Genomic DNA, 21,069 nt, shown 5'->3' on the forward strand with positions numbered 1-21,069 from the left:
AATTGTTAGGACAATCGAAAATTTTCATTTGGATAATGATGAGAATTTCCATCAAAATTTCCTTATTATTTAAATTTTTTAAATAAGCTTTAACTAGCAGCTTTCTGAGATGTGTATTTTGTATAATTAAGTTAAATAGAATGTTATATAACTTTAGCTAAATTTATTGTTGAATAAGAGTGTTTATTTTTTCCATTCAGGTTATTCTTTATTTAGAGACGGATTTACGGGAGCATTGGATTTACGGGAGCGTTGGATGAGTGAATTACTTTTTTTTATCACATGTGAGAGAGATAAATTTAAACTCTTTTTAACAATAACAGTTATACGGATTAGAATTTATGATTAATTTTTGTTTATCATTATTGTTGATTAATGCAAAATAACTATATTCATTCACTGACAAAAAATAAATAAATAATTTGTATGGTTTATGTTGGTGTAATATTTCCTAGGTCAAGGTTGACCTAATTGACTGATCTTGAATTGGTTCAAGCTTGAGTCTTGATGTTTGAGTTTCGATGTTTGACAATACATGGAGACGACACATGGAGATTGCATGTACAATTGTTCATGTGGGGAGATTGTGAAGGAAAGTCAAGTAGGTCAAGGTTGACTGGATACTTGACTGGAAAATCCTGGTGAGTGAAGCCAGGTGAAAGACCTAGTGAGTGAAGCTAGGCAGAAGGGAAGTCCCGGTGAGTGAAGCCGGGCAGTTGAAAATCCTGGTGAGTGGAGCCAGGTGAAAGACCTAGTGAGTGAAGCTAGGCAGAAAGGAAGTCCTAATGAGTGAAGCTAGGCAGAAGGGAAGACCTAGTGAGTGAAGCTAGGCAGAAGGAAAGTCCTGGTGAGTGAAGCCAGACAAAGGAAATCCAGATGGGTCTAGGTTGACCAGACATCTGGTGAAAGTCCAAGTAGGTCAAAGAGACTGATCGGATACTTGGCACGAGGAGAAAAGTCCAAGTGGGTCAAAGGGATTGGCCGGACACTTGGTGAGGGAGTCCTAGCAGGTTAAGGGTGATCGGATGCTAAACATGATTTACCAACAGGTCATGGTTGACCGGGTGTTGGTTTGGGGGACTTTGGACTTGGTTTTGGGCAAAAACCATGAGCTGGATCGATCAGCCGATCGATTGGCTCATGCCCAATCGATTGGCTGATCGATTGAGTGAGTCCCCGCGATAAGCTTCCTCCCAATCGATCAGTGGATCGATTGGGAGAATCGCCGATCGCATAGAAAGCCTCCCAATCGATCGTCGATCGATTGGGAGCCTCTAATCGATTGGCTGATCGATTGGGAGCTGTGATTCTGCGCGATAAGCCTTGGATCGATCGGTCGATCGATCTAGGCAATTCCCAGAGAGCACAGAGGCGCTCTAGATCGATCGGTCGATCGATCCAAAGCCTCCCCAATCGATTGGGAGCAATCCGATCGATTGAGATTTGACCGTTGGCGCAGGATACAGCTGTTGGCGAGCGTTTCCCACAGTAGTTCTTCTTCGATTCTTCTCCACGCGACACTGCGATCCTCTCCTGCTCTCTTCGCTAGATCTTGAAGGTTTTTGGAGGCTAGTGCTGGTGCACGTCCAAGTCAAGAGGCGAATGTCAACAAGAAGAAAAGCTAGGGTTAGGGTTTTCTTGTGCATATCTTGTAAGCTTTTGCTTGTATTATATTTCCCTTCCCTTTTTTCTTGTACTGTGAGCTTGTAGGGCTTCTCCGCCTTCGGTAGTTATCGAAAATGAGTGTTTACATAGTGGAGGGTGCGTGAGTGTGTGAATCCTTGGATTAGTCACCTCTTCTTGAGGTGGATACCAAGTAAATCCCTAGTGTTAGCGTTGAGTGTTGTTTCTTTGTATTTTCCGCTGCACATCATCTCAAGAAACAAGCAACGACGAGCACGAGATCGCGTCGAGCTATTCACCCCCCTAGCTATACATTTGGTCCCAACAAGTGGTATCAGAGCAAGGCCGCTCTTCACCGGAATTATCGCCGGAAGGGGCAACAAAGCTAGAGAGTGAAGAAGTTGAAGCAAATTCATCAAAGTCAAAGAATTCAAGAAGCTCAACTTCAAGATGGAATTTCGAGATGGACTCGGATTCGACACAAGGGTGCCTCCATCATTTATTTCAACAAGCTTCGATCTTTGGAAATCAAGGATCGAGAATTTCTTGATGATGGAGATAGAGCAATGATTTGCTCTCATGGAAGGTTTTGAGGTTCCAAGAAATTCAAAGGGCAAAATCCTCAAAAAGAGCAAATGGAGCCAAGAACAAATTCAAAGGTGCGAGGCGAATGACAATGTAATCAAATTATTGGTTAATTTATTGCCAAGCACCATTCTTTGCAAAATTGGAGAATTTGAAGATGTAAAGGAATTGTGGAGCAAGTTGGCCAAACTTCATGAAGAACCCTCCACTGTACCAAATCAAGGAAAATCCAAAGAGGGCGACTCATTGGAGCAAAATCAAGAAGAAGAAGAGGACTCCGAGATTGAGAGGTGCTCAACATCGAAAGAAGAGGTCCTAGAAGATTCATCCTCAAAGGAGTGCAACCAAAAGGGCAAGGAAGGAGCATATTTCTTATTTCATGTGCAAGAGGATGAAGATGAAGAAGTCTCCACCTCTAAGATTGAGGGGGAGAGACCTTTGTTGACATCGGATCAAGAAGAAGGAGAAGCTTCTACATCCGGGTCAAATGGAGAAGAAGACAATGCATCATCCAAAAATCAAGAAACATCAAAAGGAGGATCAAGTGTCATCCTTACACATGAAGGTATAACTAGTTCAATTAATAATAAAGATCACATTATTTTCTTTGGGTATAGGGAACATGAGCACTACAAAAGCAAATGCCCTAAATTGGCCAAGAAAAAGGGTCAAGTGTCACCAAAGGGCAAGGAGAAGCTCAAAGAGGCCGCTTTCGGAACAAAGAAGAGCAAGGGGCATATTGTGTGCTTCTCTTGCAATCAAAGGGGACACTACCGGAGTCAATGTCCCAAGGGGAAGAAAGTGGTCAAGGCTCAAGGAGGAAGCATGAGTTAAGGGGGAGCCTCCAAGGTAAAACGCAAGGTATCATTTATTGAGCCTACCCCTTTAAATAATGGTAAAAAGCATGCTAATTCCAATTTTTATCATTTTAATGCTATTTGCCATAAAATAGGGAGCATAATAGCATTAAAGAAAAACATATGGCTCTCCATGCTAAGACTACCACACCTAGGGTTAGGAAGGTAGGTAAAAGTTTAGGCAATAACACTAAGGATCATAGTTATAAACCTAAACATAAAATTGCTCAAGGATTAAATGAAAAACCAAAAACTAAGGATTTAATAAGAGAAAATCAAGTCTTGAGGTCAAGACTTGATAAATTAGAAAAGAACCTAAGAAGGATGGAAAATATCCTAAAAGGGTAAAATGAGCAAAACCTAAGTTTAGCACAACAAGGGTCATCCAAGGGCCATAGGGGTTTGAGATACAAACCTAAAACTAAAAAGGTTGTGCCCTCTTATCATATGATTCCATATAATTATGGAACCAACCCTAGGTCAAATGGTCAAGTCAAAAACACTAGGGAGGCTATCCCTAGAAGTATTTTTGCAACACCAAACGTGACCAAGACTTCTAAGAAATCTAAGAAAGTCACTAAGAAGGTCACAAGGGACGCAATCCCTAGGGTTGACCTAGAAAATGTGACCAAGGCCCCTAAAAAGCCTAACAAGGTTACTAGGAAGGTATCTAGGGAGACTATTCCTAGTGAATACCTAGAGTATCCAAGGAGCACCAATAGGTGTTGGGTTCCTAGGAGCATTTTCTCTACCCCTTAGATGGGTTAGAGAGTGTCAACTCAAATTGAAAGGGTAGTTAACCTAACCATGATGAAGTTGACACTCTAAGAGCATTTTAAAGGTTATTATTAACTTTTGAAAATGAAATGGATAACCAAGTTACTCTTGGAAAGGGTAAGATGTGCCATAATGTGATGAATTTATTTTTAAAATTAAATTGGTACATTTAGGAAAATCATAAGAACTACCAAGTTGAGATTGTGGTATGTTCTTAGGAATTAGAGGCAACTTAAGCCTTAACTTAATTTGTTACTCTTTAAAAGAGTAATTTGTGCCAAAATTCGAGGAATATGCTTAATTTATATTGGCACAATGTAGGAAAATAAAAGGAAATGTCAAAATCGGGTGTTGACATTTTCTTGAGAAATATTGGGCAATCTAGGTTTAAACTTTAAGTTAGCTAAGGCTTTAGGATACTTAGATAGGTAACCTAGGTATATTTTATTTATGCTAAAATTTGCCATGCTTTGTTTGGCCATCGTATGTCATGACATCATATTTATTCTTGCACTCATACCTTATTATGAAAAATATAAAAATACCATGTCATGTCATACATACATCATGTAGTCATAGGAAATTTTCTTATGAAAATTATTTATCTTTGATGTATGCCATAACATATCATGCATTATGTTTAATTCCTCGCAATTAAGGACAAATGACATTCGTTAACAAGTAACATCATTGGTGGATGTTCCTAATCTTAAAATGCCTAGATAGATATACATGATTCCTAGATTAGGGCAAAACCAAACTTTACATCTCACAAAAGAACTATAAGGTGACTTGTATGTGTTTTAGTGCACACTAGATACAAGTGAGATGTTAGGATGATGAACAAAACTCAATATGTTGATTTAGTGCATTCTTTTGAGTTCTAAGTTCATCAAAACACATAGATATGTGTTTTCCAATCATTGGGAAAGCTAATGTACAAGTCATGTGCATTGAGCCCAAAGAACATGGTTGGATATTGGTTTTGAAAATTATTTTAAAATACTTTTAGAAAACCTTGATGAAAACTATCTTCTGATAGTAATTATCATTGAAAGGCTAGACACAAACTAGAAGAAAATACTAAAGTTTTTATAAGTTTTCAATTTTGTGTCAATCTTGAAAAATAGAAAGTATTTTCATAGAAAACTATTTTTCCTTAATAATATATACCCTAAATAATGTCTACATGAATTTTCATAATTTTTAGAATTTTGTAGAATTTTCTAGGGGTTTCTGAAGTTGACTGAAATGGAATTTCAGCAACTTCAGACCTTCAATCGATCACCCGATCGATTGAAGGGTCTCAATCGATCGGGCGATCGAATGAAGGGTCTCAATCGATCGGGCGATCGATTGAGAGTGAGCTTCTCGCGAATAGAAGCTCACTGGATCGATCCACCGATCGATCTACGCGGTCTGAATCGATCAGTGGATCGATTCAGTTGGGTTCAATTGATTAGGACCCAACTCCAATCGATTGAGAATGCTGATTTTGGCTGGGAAAGCTTGATTTCAGCATTCTAAATCATTTTTAGTCTATAAAACCATTCCTAACCCCTTGGAAAACATTTGTATACATTAGGGGGAGTTTTCATGATGAAAACAAGAATGGATTAGTTAAGGAAGACTAAGTAGAGGTTTAGGTTGAGGTTTGGTTTCAAAATTGAAATTTTGAATCTCAAAACTTCTAAAGTTGGGTTTCCTAAAGGTTTAGGGATTCCAAGTCATTGTTGGTGCAATGACAGAAGTTACGTACATATCTTTAGGAGGAGTTACTCTTTAAGGACATGAAAATCTATTTTTCATACATCTTGGAAGGTGGTTAACCTTCTTTATCGAAAATGCTCAAGGTTGGGTATTTGAATGTAATGGAGAGAGTGAATATCTTCATAATTCATGTGATGTATGCTCACGGATGAGCATTTGATGACAATGAAGGGTATGAGACCTTCATTTGAATCGTGTGTGAATATACCAAGTGGTATATGCTCAAGGATGAGCGTTGAGAATAATGAAAGGTATGAGATCTTCGTTATTGTGTTGTGAACGACAAGGGAAGTTGTAAACAACGTTGGGTAACTCTTCAGGGGGAGAGTGTTTGATGTGTGCAAATAGGGGGAGAATGTGTGGTTAAGTTAGGTTTCATTACTTAAAGAGGGAGTTTGCCCTCTAGAAAAGGAGGAGAATGAAAGAAACCATCATTCATATATTGGCATGAAGGGAGTTGAGGCTATGAGATTAGCCTAACTTAAAAGTGGTATTGTCAAACATCAAAAAAGGGGAGATTGTTGGTGCAATATTCCCTAGGTCAAGGTTGACCTGATTGACTGAGCTTGAATTGGTTCAAGCTTGAGTCTTGATGTTTGGGTTTCGATGTTTGACAATACATGAAGACGACACATGGAGATTGCAGGTGCAATTGTTCATGTGGAGAGATTGTGAAGGAGAGTCAAGTAGGTCAAGGTTGACTGGATACTTGACTGGAAGATCCTGGTGAGTGAAACCAGGTGAAAGACCTAGTGAGTGAAGCTAGGCAGAAGGAAGTCCCGGTGAGTGAAGCCGGGCAGTTGAAAATCCTGGTGAGTGAAGCCAGGTGAAAGACCTAGTGAGTGAAGCTAGGCAGAAGGGAAGTCCTAGTGAGTGAAGCTAGGCAGAAGGGAAGACCTAGTGAGTGAAGCTAAGCAGAAGGAAAGTCCTGGTGAGTGAAGCCAGGCAGATGTGAAGTCCAAGTGAGTGAAGCTAGGCAGAAGGGAAGTCCTGGTGAGTGAAGCCAGACAAAGGAAATCCAGATGGGTCTAGGTTGACCAGACATCTGGTGAAAGTCCAAGTAGGTCAAAGAGACTGATCGGATACTTGGCACGAGGGAAAAAGTTCAAGTGGGTCAAAGGGATTGGTCGGACACTTGGTGAGGGAGTCCTAGCAGGTCAAGGGTGATCGGATGCTAGACATGATTTACCAACAGGTCATGGTTGACCGGATGTTGGTTTTGGGGACTTTGGACTTGGTTTTGGGCAAAAACCATGAGCTGGATCGATCAGCTCATGCCCAATCGATTGGCTGATCGATTGAGTGAGTCCCCGCGATAAGCTTCCTCCCAATCGATCAGTGGATCGATTGGGAGAATCGCCGATCGCACAGAAAGCCTCCCAATCGATGGGCTGATCGATTGGGAGCCTCCAATCGATTGGGAGCCTCCAATCGATTGGGAGCCTCCAATTGATTGGCTGATTGATTAGGAGCTGCGATTCTGCGCGATAAGCCTTGGATCGATCGGTCGATCGATCCAGGCAATTCCCAGAGAGCACAGAGGCGCTCTGGATCGATCTGCCGATCGATTCAAAGCCTCCCCAATCGATTGGGAGCAATCCGATCAATTGGGATTTGACCGTTGGCGCATGATATAGCTGTTGGCAAGCGTTTCCCACAGTAGTTCTTCCTCAATTCTTCTCCACGCGACACTGCGATCCTCTCCTGCTCTCTTCGCCAGATCTTGAAGGATCTTGGAGGCTAGTGCTGGTGCACGCCCAAGTCAAGAGTCGAATTTCAACAAGAAGAAAAGCTAGGGTTAGAGTTTTCTTGTGCATATCTTGTAAGCTTTTGCTTGTATTATATTTCCCTTCCTTTTCTTCTTGTATTGTGAGCTTGTAGGGCTTCTCCGCCTTCGGTAATTATCGAAAATAAGTGTTTACATAGTGGAGGCTGCGTGAGTATGTGGATCCTTAGATTAGTCACCTCTTCTTAAGATGAATATCAAATAAATCCCTAATATTAGCATTGAGAGCTACACATTTGGTCCCAACCGTTTATAAGACACATTTTGCCCTGTGCTAGTAAACGACAGATGCATTTTTTAAAATATCAGTTGATTACATGTCTTAGCTTCTCTTAATGCTACTGGATGATCTCATTGAAGATTAATGTACAATTAATTTACAACTGTACACGTTCTGCCCTATAGTTACAGTTGTCATGTGATTCTGATATTAATGATTTAATAATAGTTAAAATACCTTTAACCCTTATATTTATTTTATTCAGTATTTTTAAATAGTATTTAACTTCTTTCGATAACAGTTAAATGTGAGAAATTGTATAAAAGATAATTGTGCCCTTGCACTATTAATAGTTTAAGAGGGAAATATTTTAATAACAATTTTCATAAAACTTATATATGTATCGACATAAACAAGAAAATAATAATTTTGAAAGGAATACTCAACTAAAAACTTATTCCATCACTTTCACTAAATAAAAAAATAATCAAAATTTTAAATTGATAAATTAAAATAAAATAAAAATAAAATAAAATAAAATTCATCATTAAAAATCCCCACGTGTGGCAAATAAAGACAATTATGTTATTGTCTTTTTTTATTATTTTTTGATAATAACATTAAGAGGAAAAAATCGTATTAAATTTACCGTTATATCTTTCGGTAAAAATTCTCATAAAATGCATACATGTACTTTCATAAATAGTAGAAAAACATCAACTCTGAAAGAGATAACAACTAAAAACTTATTACACCATCCTCATCAAATAAAAAAAGAATTAGAATTCTAAATTGATGAATCAAAATCACTCATATTTCATCGTATGCCACATTTGATGATCAGGAAATCATTAAATGATGAATTTTATTACATCTTTATTTAATTTTGATTCATTAATTTTGAATTCTAGTTTTTTTTAGTTTGGTGAAGATGGTGGATGAGTTTTTAGCTGATTATTCTTTTTATAGTTATTATTTTTTTATTATTTATACTAATGCATATATAAATTGTGTGAAAATTTATATTGAAGGATATAATAATTAATTCAATGTGTTTTTTTCCCTCTTAACGTTATTATTGAAAAATGATACAAAAATTAAGGGCGTAATTTCATTTTATAAAATTTTTCATATTTAACTTTTAGTCAATAATTACTCTTAGTTAAGGTCAATACTGAGCAATCGGTTGAAACAGTTAGATTGAAATGGAATAAATTGATTTTTCTAACAAAAATTAATAAATTTAATTAATAAAATATGATTAATTGAAAATTTAAATTAATTGAATTGTGGATCGTTTTATTTGGTTTAATCAAATTTTTAAAATTAAAATCTAACGGAATTATCTGAATAGTCAATATTTTTAGTAAAGAAATGAAATTTATAAAATAATCAAATTTAACTTTTAAATTTAATCAATTAATTTAATTAATTAATTTAAACTTTTATCCCTCCCTAATCAGAATCTTCAAAACTTTCAATTTTGATGATTGGACCATTTAAGCAAAACTAATTATAATATATTTACAAAACTTTATATATAAATTAAAATTAATTAACTTGCTCAATTATTCTTTAGCAAATATAAATAATTAATTAAGGATTCACAAAATAACTATCACAGCAAGGGTGAGTTGCTCCTGGCAATGACCAACTCTAATCCTTCTACTAGGGCCTAGGGCCTCCTTCAAAGGAGGTTCGACCTCACTTCTGCAACCTGGTCAGGGACAAGGACAATGACTAGCTCTAATCCTTCTTTTGAATTGGACAATAACTAGCTAATTGACCTATGATTTAACTACCAATCAATTGAATTAATCGATTTTATATTAATTCGATTTGTTCGATTTTGATAATAATATTCAATCCGTTGGATTTATCTAAAAAAATTTTAATTTAATTAATTTTGATTTATTCAATTTGGTTTGGATTTAAATCATTTTCTCACGCTTGTGGGCAGGATGACCCAAATTAAGGCAACACAAATTGTAGATTTATTCAATTCGGTTTGGACCTTTCAAGGCTTTAATTTAGGTAGAGTTTTATTATTTGATTCATGTTGATTTAACTGGGTGCATGATTAAATGAAAAATAATTTTAAATTACTTAATTAATTTATTTGATATTTTTTTATTATGATAAAATTCTTATTTTATTAATAAAATTATTTTTATAGTATTAATTTTATTATTACTTTTATATAAATACAAATCATCTATTTTTTTTCACAGGATTCTTCAAAATCTAACAAAACTTATATATAAATAAAACTACTGACTGACCAAATTCTAACAAGCAACTTAAGGGCACGTGCAACCACTACAGGCCTCTGCCCCACCAACCGAGCAAAAGGGCGGTTGCGTAATTGCATATACTTCAGTATCTAATTATAAGATTTTGTTGACCTCACTAAGTTACAATATACAAAGCACATCTTCTGGCCATGATGGTTGACTGTAAATTTATCTCCTAATTTATTTTTTTTCATATAATTTGAGGACGGATTATAAAGGATTAAGGTTATAAATAAGTCGAGCCGAGTCAAGTTTTAGAGTGTTCAAACTTATTTGATAAGGTAACTAAGCCGAGCTGAGCAGAATTTAAAATGAACCAAGCTTTTGAAATGAGTATTCAAGCTTGACTTGATTTATTTTTTATGAGCTTGAGCTTGTTTGAAGCTTGACTTGAGCTTGGTTCATTTAGATGTTATCAAACTCTCAATTCAAGTTTGGTTTGAGCTTGGTTCGAGCTTGGTTCATTTAGATGTTATCAATCTCTCAATTTAAGTTTGTTTGATTGTTTGAAACTTTTAGTTGTTTGATTGATTATTGAACTTGATAATTTAAATTTATTTATTTTATTTTATTATTTATTTAGGATATTGAAAAGAGTTTTATTAATAAATATGGTTCGTGAACGTTAACGAGCTGAACACATATGTGTTCAAGGTTATTTGTTTAGCTTAACGAACTATTCAAGTTTGTTTGTTTAACTAATCTTATGTATATTGAACGAACATAAACAAATTCTTACTAAGCCGAACACCAAACTTATTCACAAACGACTGGTTCATTTACAATCCTATAAAGAACATATAGTATAAATGTAATCATCATTTACTACAATATACATAGCACATCTTGATCATTGTTTTCTGCTAGCTGCTTCCACAATATTAACCGGAACAAAAGGACGACAACATATAATAGCAGCATATCCATCTTATAATATGCCAACAAAGACTAGTAGGGGTCTTGCCATTCTGGTGCCACTTCTCTTATGTTATGTACATGCAATTCTCGGCAACTACCGGTTGTAATCCTTTTTCATTAGATTCAGCTGGAGCAGAACACGGGTGATGGTAGTTGATATAACATCACATGGCGTCTGTGTCGCTCAAGTCTGCTTGCATGACAAAACTAGGAAATGAGGTTGTTAGGTCCCTGCATAAATCCATATGCACATTAGAAAAAAAGATGGAAACTTTAGAGAATGTAAAGTGTATTGTTGAATTGCATCCGAGCATGCTACAATGGAATGCAATCGGTTGTAAGATGCAGGGGAATCTTATTGTTTATGAGCAAATGTCTTTGGTTACTTGTTCCAGTACTGCATCTTGGTGAATAAGATTCCCCGCCAAATTGTGTGAAGCATTTCATTGTAGCAAATTGACCAAGTTCTGGTTGCTGAACAGTACTATACTGAAAAACTTGACCGAAACTATACGGAAACAAACAAATATAGTACAAGAAAAATCTAACTGAAATGATGTGAATAAATGTAGCAGACGGAAGTGACTGAGCAAGAATTAAATTCAGTTTAGGACTCACGATAAATAAGGAAGAGTCATGTTCTTGAGCAAAGATGGATTTTGACTGACAAAATCCTTCCATTCATCTGGATCGATCTTCCCGTCACCTTTAATATCTGCCTGATTGAAAGTCTTCAAAAGACAACAAATAAGAATTTGGTTTGGCAACTGAAATCTACAACAGCAAAGAGTATCTTAATTGCAAACAAGCATATTACGACGTTAGGATCTCATTGTGACACCTAAAACATTATCTTTTTTCTTAGATTATGATTTGTACAACACATTATTACTTAATATCATTATTTAATTTCATAAGACTTGGTAAGGTTAACCATAGTTTGTAAATCAGAGTATTGGAGAGACAAAAAGATAAAGCATTACAGAAAAAAATATGCTAGCAGAGATGAGAATATAAAAACGAATTTGTAAGGTTACTAGAAAAGATAAAAGTAAAAAATTTATAATTAGAGCAACTAAGCATAGCTTCAACTGATGGTCACTTGAATGTTGAAGGTGTGAGGAATAAAGAGCTCAAAGCTTGTTGATGCCGATGTTGCTAAGGGATTTAATTTGTTTACGTTCGGCAGTCAACTGAAAAATGCTGATATTTGAATCAATGTAGAAACGTTGTTGCTCCTTGGAAATCGTTCAATTTTTTTTTTTTTGGAAGTTGATTGTTTATGTAAAGATCCAACAAGGGTGTAACACTCACCTTATTGACAATTTCTTCAACAAGTTCATCCGACAGAGACAGATCTGATTCATTGAGAATAGCCATCACCATCTCCTTCAACTGCACATCATATCAGCCAATGGAAATAATTTTCTCCAGATAAGACTAACAATGAAATGTCAAATTAAGTTATCCATTCAATTTCTTTTTAATTTTACTCTATTGAACACATCTGAGCATTACTATCGACGAAGTTAATGCCCTGATAATTAGTTATTAAATGTTTAAATGTAAAATAACCAGTATCAAGCCCTCCTATTCAACAGGGCATGCCACTCGCCTTAATGGTCGGCCGGGAGCACTTCAATGATATCCATTTTCAGGATTAATTGATTCAGCGAGTGAATTATTACATACTCCTTAGCAAATATTATTTCCATGACAACCATCCTACTATCTTGATCAACCGACACCTTAGGTGCTATCGAGGTTTGCATATACTTGGGCTCAAATGAGACCAATGCAGAGAATGAGAAGAACTGGCTCCACGTAGGACTCTAAAATGAGAAACGTTATACTTTATTGAGATATGCATTGTCAGTCATAAGACACAGTTGCAACAAGTTAATAACAAAATAGATTCTTTCCATCAGATAAGTGCCCATGAATGAGTACAAACATATTTATATCAGATTTAAAGTGGTCATGTTGTGCAACTTCAATCACTCAGAGAAGTTCAAGAAAAATACGGACACACACCAACATATGCAAAAGTTAGACGACAATCCGTAAGCCGTCTTTCTCTACTCCATAGCTACAATTGTCAAGAACATAGATTAACCTAACACAACCGAATATATTCTAAAACTAAGACCCAGGATGAATATGCAGCCAACATGGATTGCTTTCTAATACCCTACTGTAGTTCTAGACGTTGATAGTGAAATCTCATTATATCAGTTTAGATAACAAAAAAGCTAGCTCTTTCTCAAACGAAATAAAAGTCCTCGAAGAATTCATCGCAGCAGGGAAATCTAGAGATAGAAAAAAGGAAAATTTTATGCTCACCTCCTCACGCTCTATGAAGCCAGTTCGCCTTAAATCATACAACTTAAATGCAACTGCAAGTAAAATGAAGCAAGAATTAGAAGTTAACATAAAACCAATTATTTGAAGACTTGTCCAACCATTTATCGTTGGAGGTTATTGTATAAAGTAAACCAACTATTTCACTTCTAAGGTCAGCCATAGTCTACAAGAAGGTAACTAATAATATTCAAGCATTTACATTCAATCTTCTCTGATTCCGGAGCTCTTGGGTGAAAGATGCTGAGTGACCGAACAAATTCTCCAAACTCAATAACCCCATTTCGTTTGATATCAAACATGTCAAATACCTGTAAATAAAACGCCAGTATGAGCTTGAACAGAATTATTCTACCGATAGCTTTTATGTTTGAAAAGAAATTTCACAAGTTGGTCAGCAAAGACAAACGATCATGCATGTTCTTGAATCATAAAGAAAAAAAAAAAGAAGAAATTTAGCTGTGGCCCCATAGATATTCATTGACCTAGAAATAAATTATTGACGTACTATTTTGTTGCCCCAAACAATAGTATATATGAACAAGGTTAAACAAAAAACAAAAAACCAGCGAGAACTGACCCTGTCTGCAAAAAAATTTCTCCTGTTGCTGTTCCTGAACAAAGCAAGCTGGAATTCTTCCTGCTCAATGGCATAATTAAGAATAAGTGACAAAAGCAACAAAGACAGCCCATGGTACCGCATGAGTGATGTAGCTGTTAAACGCCCAAGTATATACCTTGTGGATTAGCCCATCCGCAATAATCAAGCAACTCAACTTTTTATATAACTCATTAAGGGCGAGGACCTCATTTACGGTGACTGTCAAATAATATTTCTGAATTTAGTAAATTCCTTTGCATATTGAATAGTCAAGATGCCAAAAGAATACTATCGATGCATTTTTCTGAAGCAAGCAAGCAGCTATGAACATATTTATAAAATATTGACCAGTCATTATTTCAAAAATTAGTAATCATCCGTTATTTACCTTCTCTGTATTGGCCTTGGTACGGATTGATCCAGGCGTTGGAACTAGCATAATTACATTTTACCACCATTTATAAAATATTGAAACATGTGAAATTTTAATAACAAACAGAAAATGAAATCGATAGTAGTGATATATCACACAAAATTTACAGTACAGTGTCATGCATCAATTTTTTTTTTTTTTCATTAATTAACTAAAAACAGGAGCCTAACCTTTTGAAAACGCAAAGTATTTCTTTCTCTAGCGTTTTTGTTTCTATTTTGATTTTTGCTGATCGGACAAATATGGAGCCAACCTATTTGCTGTCTGATATATCCAGATTTTAATCACAAGCGATGATTGAAAAAAAAAAAATCAAAGTTGGGTGGGACCTCAAAGCGATGACAAAAAACATAAATAGAGTTGGGTGTGGCAGGATGGCAAAGCGAGGGACGGGGTGAGTAAAATCAGGAGTGATCCGACGGCTATACAGAAACAAACTAGGCTCCAATCCTAAAGTGTACAAAGCCATGAGTTTGGATGGGACATCTTGTTCTACAGGCTCGTACTGTTGATTGTTGAATCCTTCCGATTCAGTGATAAGAGATAGACGACATAGGGGGCTACGTAAGACCTAACCATACTGTGCACATAGACTCCTTGATGGCTGAAAAACGTCAAAACTAGTATTTCTTATGAGGACAAAATAGCAAGCAACAGTGCAGATAATGCATGCATGGTATATTCGTGAAGCATGAACACCAACTGGATTGTAAAAGAAGAAAGAGGAAGAAATACAATTAGTCAGAGAAGCAAGGGCCACAGGGTCGTCCTCGTATCCGACTGCGTGTTTGCCGCTGAGCTTAGAAGCGAAACAGCCCATCAGACTGACAACCGAGTATGAAGATAGGTCAAGAAGTAGCTGAGTTCAGCTGGGCCAGCTCCTGAGAAATAACACAGAACACGATCACACACATGCGATATGATACTGTCATAGTAAACAAAACGAAATTGTTTTAACTGAACCCACTAAAGTAAAAAACTGAACCATTCCATATGCAAACACATGATTTAATCATCATATTTATCAGCAGTAAAAGAAAATTTAAGATATTATGCAGCCTTCAAATCGTAGAAGCAAAAATATCCAAGTGTCGCTCTTTCAACTTTTTGCCATCGTTCTTCACCTATACCTTCTTATCTATTTTCTGTTTTCTTTGATTAGATAGTGTTGACTGAAAGTGATCTGTCTCCAATCAATTCTTCACGACACCTACCAAACTTAGCTATTTTATTTTCCTATATGGATTTTCTTTCTGTCAGATCGTTTGGGCAAATCTTGTGTTTACATGATTCATCTGATGTGTTTTTGCCTCCCCGCAATCTGGCACTTCAATTTGTCAAGCTAGTTGTTTTCTTAAAGGCATAATTGCACCCACTTCCATAATTTTCTAGCTCCCTCACTATCCAACAGTTTCACTGAACAGAATTTACTCCCAACCATCCGATGGCTTTGTTGAAGGGAGAACTTATTCATAATCATAAAAGGAAAAAAAGAGGGGTTACCCAAAATCTCTAGCAAAAAACTCTGAAAGAGGCAGTACAATTTTAGGCCAAAAAACCCAAGTTCATATACAGATCTATTCCACTCTCGCCCCAAACATTATATACCAGATACAACCGACCATCTCAGGATCGCCACGCGATGCCATCACCTCGGATCTAACTCCTGATAATAACAATAGCATTCAAGAAAAAAAAGAGTACTAAATACCCAAAAAGATCGGTATTTGAATCTTCGAGTTCGTGTCCAACGCGGACTTCGATCTAAACCTACTAAACAAAAAACCGATTCCTCCAGAAGGAACAAGAAGAAGGAAGCAGATAATCTGGCCCCCTTCGAAAAACACATTCCGACGCCAGAACGAAAAACCGATCCGCACAAAACGAGAGCGATGGAATGAGATTAGAAATGAAGAAAACAGAGATTTCGACCTCTTACCAAATCGATTTAATCCCACTCGATCGACCTCGCGCCGCTACTGATAGATCAGGGACTGCCTCCGTCCTCCGTGGTTCCACAACCGAGAGGGCATCGTTCCTAGCTACACATTTAAACAACAATGACGATTCAACTAATTTAAAAATTATTATTATTAATTAATTTTAAATTTGACTTTAACCCATAAATGTTATTTTACAATGAGTCACTACTTTTTATTGTTTTTCTAAAATTAGACATAAAGTCTTTTTTGAAGACGGCGCCATCCAACGACCGGACCGTTTTCAAATCGAGCCACACGGTTCATATCATATCGGACCGAATTAAACTAGACGTCCCAATCGAGATACATTTATTATAGTGCCTTAGACCAATTTCAATAGGTGTCTTTTTACATCATTTTGATATAAAAGAGACATCAGATCTCCTTCAATGGAGATCCCAAAACCTGCACCATTTTGGTGCAGGTGAACAGTGCAGCACCAAGATGGTGTTGCACTGTTCACTTACACCAATTTAGTGCAAGTACGAATTTTTAAAATATATTATATTTTAATAAGCAAGTTATATTTAAAATATTTTTAGGTGTTATTAGTCTGGTGAAAATATTTTTAAAAAAAATATCTAAATTATTTATGATTGTGTATTATCTTTAAATATTAAATATTAGTATGTTTATTAAATTATTTCTAATAAAATTATAAAAATACTAACTTTAATTTTCTTGTAACTAAAAATATAATATCATAAAAATTAATAGTAATTATTATCGTAATAAAAATATTTAACAAATTAATATATATCTTGAATAATAAATTATAAGATGGAAAAATAGAATATTCTAAAGAATATTCTTTTTAGTGTAGGAAATGGTGTTTGGAGTTGAAAAAAATTTGGATACTCAAATGATACTAAATTAGTGTTGAAAGTGCACCAAAATAAGTTTTGTGGTTGGAGATGATCTTAGTGGTCTATCTAAAACAGTTTTATACATTTTGAAAACGAAAAAATTATAAAGATATTTATTTAAGCACAGTCGGTTTTTATCCAAGATCAGATATATAAATATATATATATATATATATATATATATATATATATATATATATATATATATAATTTTAAAATTTATTCTAGTAAATATTTATAAAAGTATTTATTATCTTTTGAGATGGTTTAATGACTAGCGCACGAGGTGTTGTCATCATAAGATTTAAGATTTAAATCTCGGCATAATATGCACTAGTACTAGCAACTATTCATAATTTATCTGTTTCAAACTGATATAATTAGGGATAAAGTGAGTCTTACTTAGTATTTAGTAATATGATTAACTCTCGACGAAAATTATAAGTCGAAAGTATCCAAAGATTTTTAAAAGACAGTCCATTTTTTTGTTAGGATTGAAGAAGAGAAATGATGTATCAAAAAATACAATCTTTTTCTTCCTTGATCAACTGTCAGAAGAAGCAAATACAATGGGTACACTAATCAGTAAAACAGGTGATGTCATAATTAATGCAAAAACAGCTAATTGGAAAGCAAATAGTTATGTTTGTAATCCTCCAAGCTACAAACAAATTTACTATACCATTTAATCCCTTGCTGAGTCTATAATATAAAGGGGTGTTTGGTTCTTTCTTAGAAAAAGGAATCGGAATGAGAATCATTGTATTGTGGAATGTGAATGAGTATGAGTATGTATATCACTCTTAATAATAATGTTTGGTTAGTTGCATATTTTCTATTGGAATAAATCAAAATATCCTTTTTTACCATTAAAGGAAAATAAGAGAAAAAATTAGATATGAGAGAAAGATGAATGTGAGAGAAAAATATGATGAAAGAGAATGATGAGAGAGAAAGTGTGATGAGAAAGAATGAAGAGAGAGAAAGTGTGATGAGAGAAAATGAGAAAAGAGAGTGTGATAGGAGAGAGCATGATGAGAGAGAAAATATGATGTGAGAGAAAGTATGGTGGGAGAGGATGAAGAGAGAGAAAATCTAATGAGAAAAAAAATAAGGAGAGAGAGTGTGATGAGATAGATTGAGGAGAGAGAAAGTATGGTGAGAGAGAAAGTGTGATGAGAAAAAAAGAGTACAGTGAGTGTGATGAGAGAGATTGAGAAGAGAAAAATACGATGAGAGAGAAAGTATGATGAGAGAGAAAGTGTATTGAGGAAAAAAAAAAGAGGAAGTGTGACAAGAGAGATTGAGGAGAGAGAAAGTGTGATGAGAAAAAAAAGAAAAAAGAGTGTGATGAGAGAGATTGAGGAAAGAGAAAGTATGATGAGAAAAAAAAAAGAGAGTGCGATAGAAGAGATTGAGGAGAGAGAAAGTGTAATGAGAAAAAAAGAGGAAAAAGAGTGTGATAGGAGAGATTAAGGAGAGAGAAAGTGTGTGATAAAATGATAGAGAAAATATGATGAGAGAGCAAGGAGAGAGAAATGATATGAAAGAAAAAATAAATAAATATATTTTGATATTTGATATTATGGGAGAAAATTTTAGTTTTAGGTCAAGGGTATTTTTGGAATATAGACATATTTTGATTGATGAAAATAGGGTAATGACTCATTGAAGGGGAGGTACATGAGAATAAGTTATTATCCAATTTCAAATATTCATTCCCTTATTTGTATTCTTATTTCTATAATCCAAACATTAACTATGACAATCAATGATTCTCATTTTCATTCGTCATTCTTCATTCCTATTCTCCTAAATCAAACATCCCCTAAACAACATACATCATGTGGGGATTTGACCCTGAATTAATTGATTCTTTAAAATTTATTATCACTTACTTTTATTAGGACATAGAGTCAGAACCTCAGAGGGACAAATAGCTCAACTATAAGAAGAGAGGCGATTTATGCCTCGTTCGACCAATAGGGCCGACTGGATAGGAATAAAATTTTCATAGTTCCTATTATGAATAAAGGAGGTAAATGGCCTCAAAGAAAATACTATATTCGAGTAAATATTAAGTTCACTGTAATTTACTGGGCGAGAGGATACACAGTTGGATTAACGTTTCACAATGTTAGGAAGCAAAGTCTAAGAACACTCCAGGGTGCACCCGGGGTGTATTTCTCAGAGGGCACGACCTATGAGGCCCACACCAGGTAGACCGTGTCCCTTAGGCACGCACCCCGGGGGCTCAATCGGTGGCAATATGAGGTTCGCAAAATCTAATTAATTATAATAACTAGAAAATTTTTCATCTTGTCCCGTATAATTAAAATATTACATTTTACCCTACATATTTTATTTTATTTTTATTCTCCCCTCATAAAATAGTTTTGTTGACGAGTCGCGCATGCCGCATTAAATTGTCAAATTAGTCAGTTGTCAATGACCGAGGAGGAAATGTTTTATTTTATAAATTATGACGGATAAAATACGATATTCTAAATTACTTGGACTAGAATTCAAAAAAGATAAATTACGAGAGGCAAGGTGAAACTTTCTCTACTAATGAAACGCAACAAAGTTGAAAAAGAGCAGGCGAAGCCAACTCGATTAATTGTCTTTCTTCTGACAAGTCAACGCTGCACAATACATCATTCAATGAATTAATCGTGCTAATTTAATGGTGGACGAACAGCATTGCTGATCTCGACGCTGATGTGATTATTTTTTGAATTATTGTACTCGTTCACCAAATTATTGAGCATTTTAAAAAAATAAAAGAGAAGTTGGAACGGTATTGCGTTCCTCTCAACATTTCTCTCTACGAAATTTCGTTTAAAGGAATGTTTACTGGATTATCTGTCAAGTGAGTGTTACTGACACTCTGTTTGAAATGATATGGAATTCAATTCCTTTTAGAATTGGAATTGAATTTCATATTTTGGAATGATTTTTTAGCTAAGAATTGATATGGAATTCAATTCTAATTCCATCAAACAAGGCAAAAGTAAATCACACCTCTTTAGGTGTGATTTAGATAGGGAATTCAATTCTCCATATTATGTCCATTGTGCCCTCCTTCTCTCTTCTTTGTAAAAAAAGAAAAGAAAAAAGAGAGAAGGATAAAATGGTAAAACATAAGAATTCCATAATTTAAGTTGCAATCCATTCCAAACATGATAATTGAATTCAATCCCTTATGAAATTCAATTCATAATAAAATTCAATTCAATTCCATGACTTAAGTTATTTTCAAACAGGGTGTGAAGGAAGGTGCTCGTTTTGATGTATATCTTTTGGCTAATGGTGGTCGATGAAATGAGGATTGCTTTCTATATGACAGACAATGCATGGGCACCAAAAAAAGAAGTAAAAGCTAACGGGGATATTCCAGAATCTGTTTTTTAGTGGAAATTATTGAAAGAGGAAAAAGATGTGAGGCTGCTCTTGTTGCGGGAAGAAGGTAGTAGTTGATGTGCTTTTCTCGTTTGTTGGGGAAGAGAAATCAGAAGAAAAGAGAATTTTTGTACTGCTTGTGCTTGAGAAGAAGAGAAAAAAAAATTATAAGTTTATTATCGTCGGAGAAGAAAAGGAGAAGAAAATAAGGAATATGATAATGGCGTATGAGTTATGACTGAATAGGAGTATTTCATTTGAATCGGGTTCGGATTATTTGGATTATTTGGTTCAGATTAGTTAGATTTTATAATTTTTTAAATTCAATCAAGAATAAAATTGAATTATTTGAAATTAATTCGGATTATTTCGGTTCGAGTACCAATTAATCTATTTTTTTTTCATTTTAAATTTTCAATGTTCTTCAAATAAATAAATTCCAAAATATTTTATTTACAAATAAATAAACTCCAAATTTCATAAAATAATTTCATTCAATATAAGAAAAAAATATACATTCTAAAGATTCAAAGATTGTACTAAAAAAAATTATAAAATATATATTAGTTTCTTATTCTGATTTTGGGAGGATTA

General features: G+C 34.9%; 1 protein-coding gene across 2 annotated transcripts; it reads right to left on the reverse strand.

The window, feature by feature from the left end:
• Positions 1-10,671: 10,671 nt before the first annotated feature.
• LOC121983989 (calcineurin B-like protein 7) lies at positions 10,672-16,284 on the reverse strand. 2 transcript variants are annotated; one of them, XM_042536727.1, is made up of 9 exons: positions 16,165-16,284; positions 14,961-15,106; positions 13,929-14,011; positions 13,772-13,831; positions 13,394-13,502; positions 13,174-13,226; positions 12,145-12,225; positions 11,449-11,561; positions 10,672-11,061 (listed from the first exon to the last, which is right to left on the reverse strand). In XM_042536727.1, the coding sequence occupies exons 2-9, from the start codon at positions 15,043-15,045 to the stop codon at positions 10,995-10,997; spliced, it is 651 nt and encodes a 216-aa protein (XP_042392661.1). In that variant the 5' UTR covers positions 15,046-15,106; positions 16,165-16,284; the 3' UTR covers positions 10,672-10,994. The 2 variants fall into 2 exon arrangements, with proteins under 2 accessions (XP_042392661.1, XP_042392660.1); XM_042536726.1 differs by having other exon boundaries at positions 16,158-16,243.
• Between the last annotated feature and the right edge of the window lie 4,785 nt (positions 16,285-21,069).

Source organism: Zingiber officinale, chromosome 5B (genome assembly GCF_018446385.1).
Source record: "Zingiber officinale cultivar Zhangliang chromosome 5B, Zo_v1.1, whole genome shotgun sequence".
Classification (NCBI taxonomy): domain Eukaryota; kingdom Viridiplantae; phylum Streptophyta; class Magnoliopsida; order Zingiberales; family Zingiberaceae; genus Zingiber; species Zingiber officinale.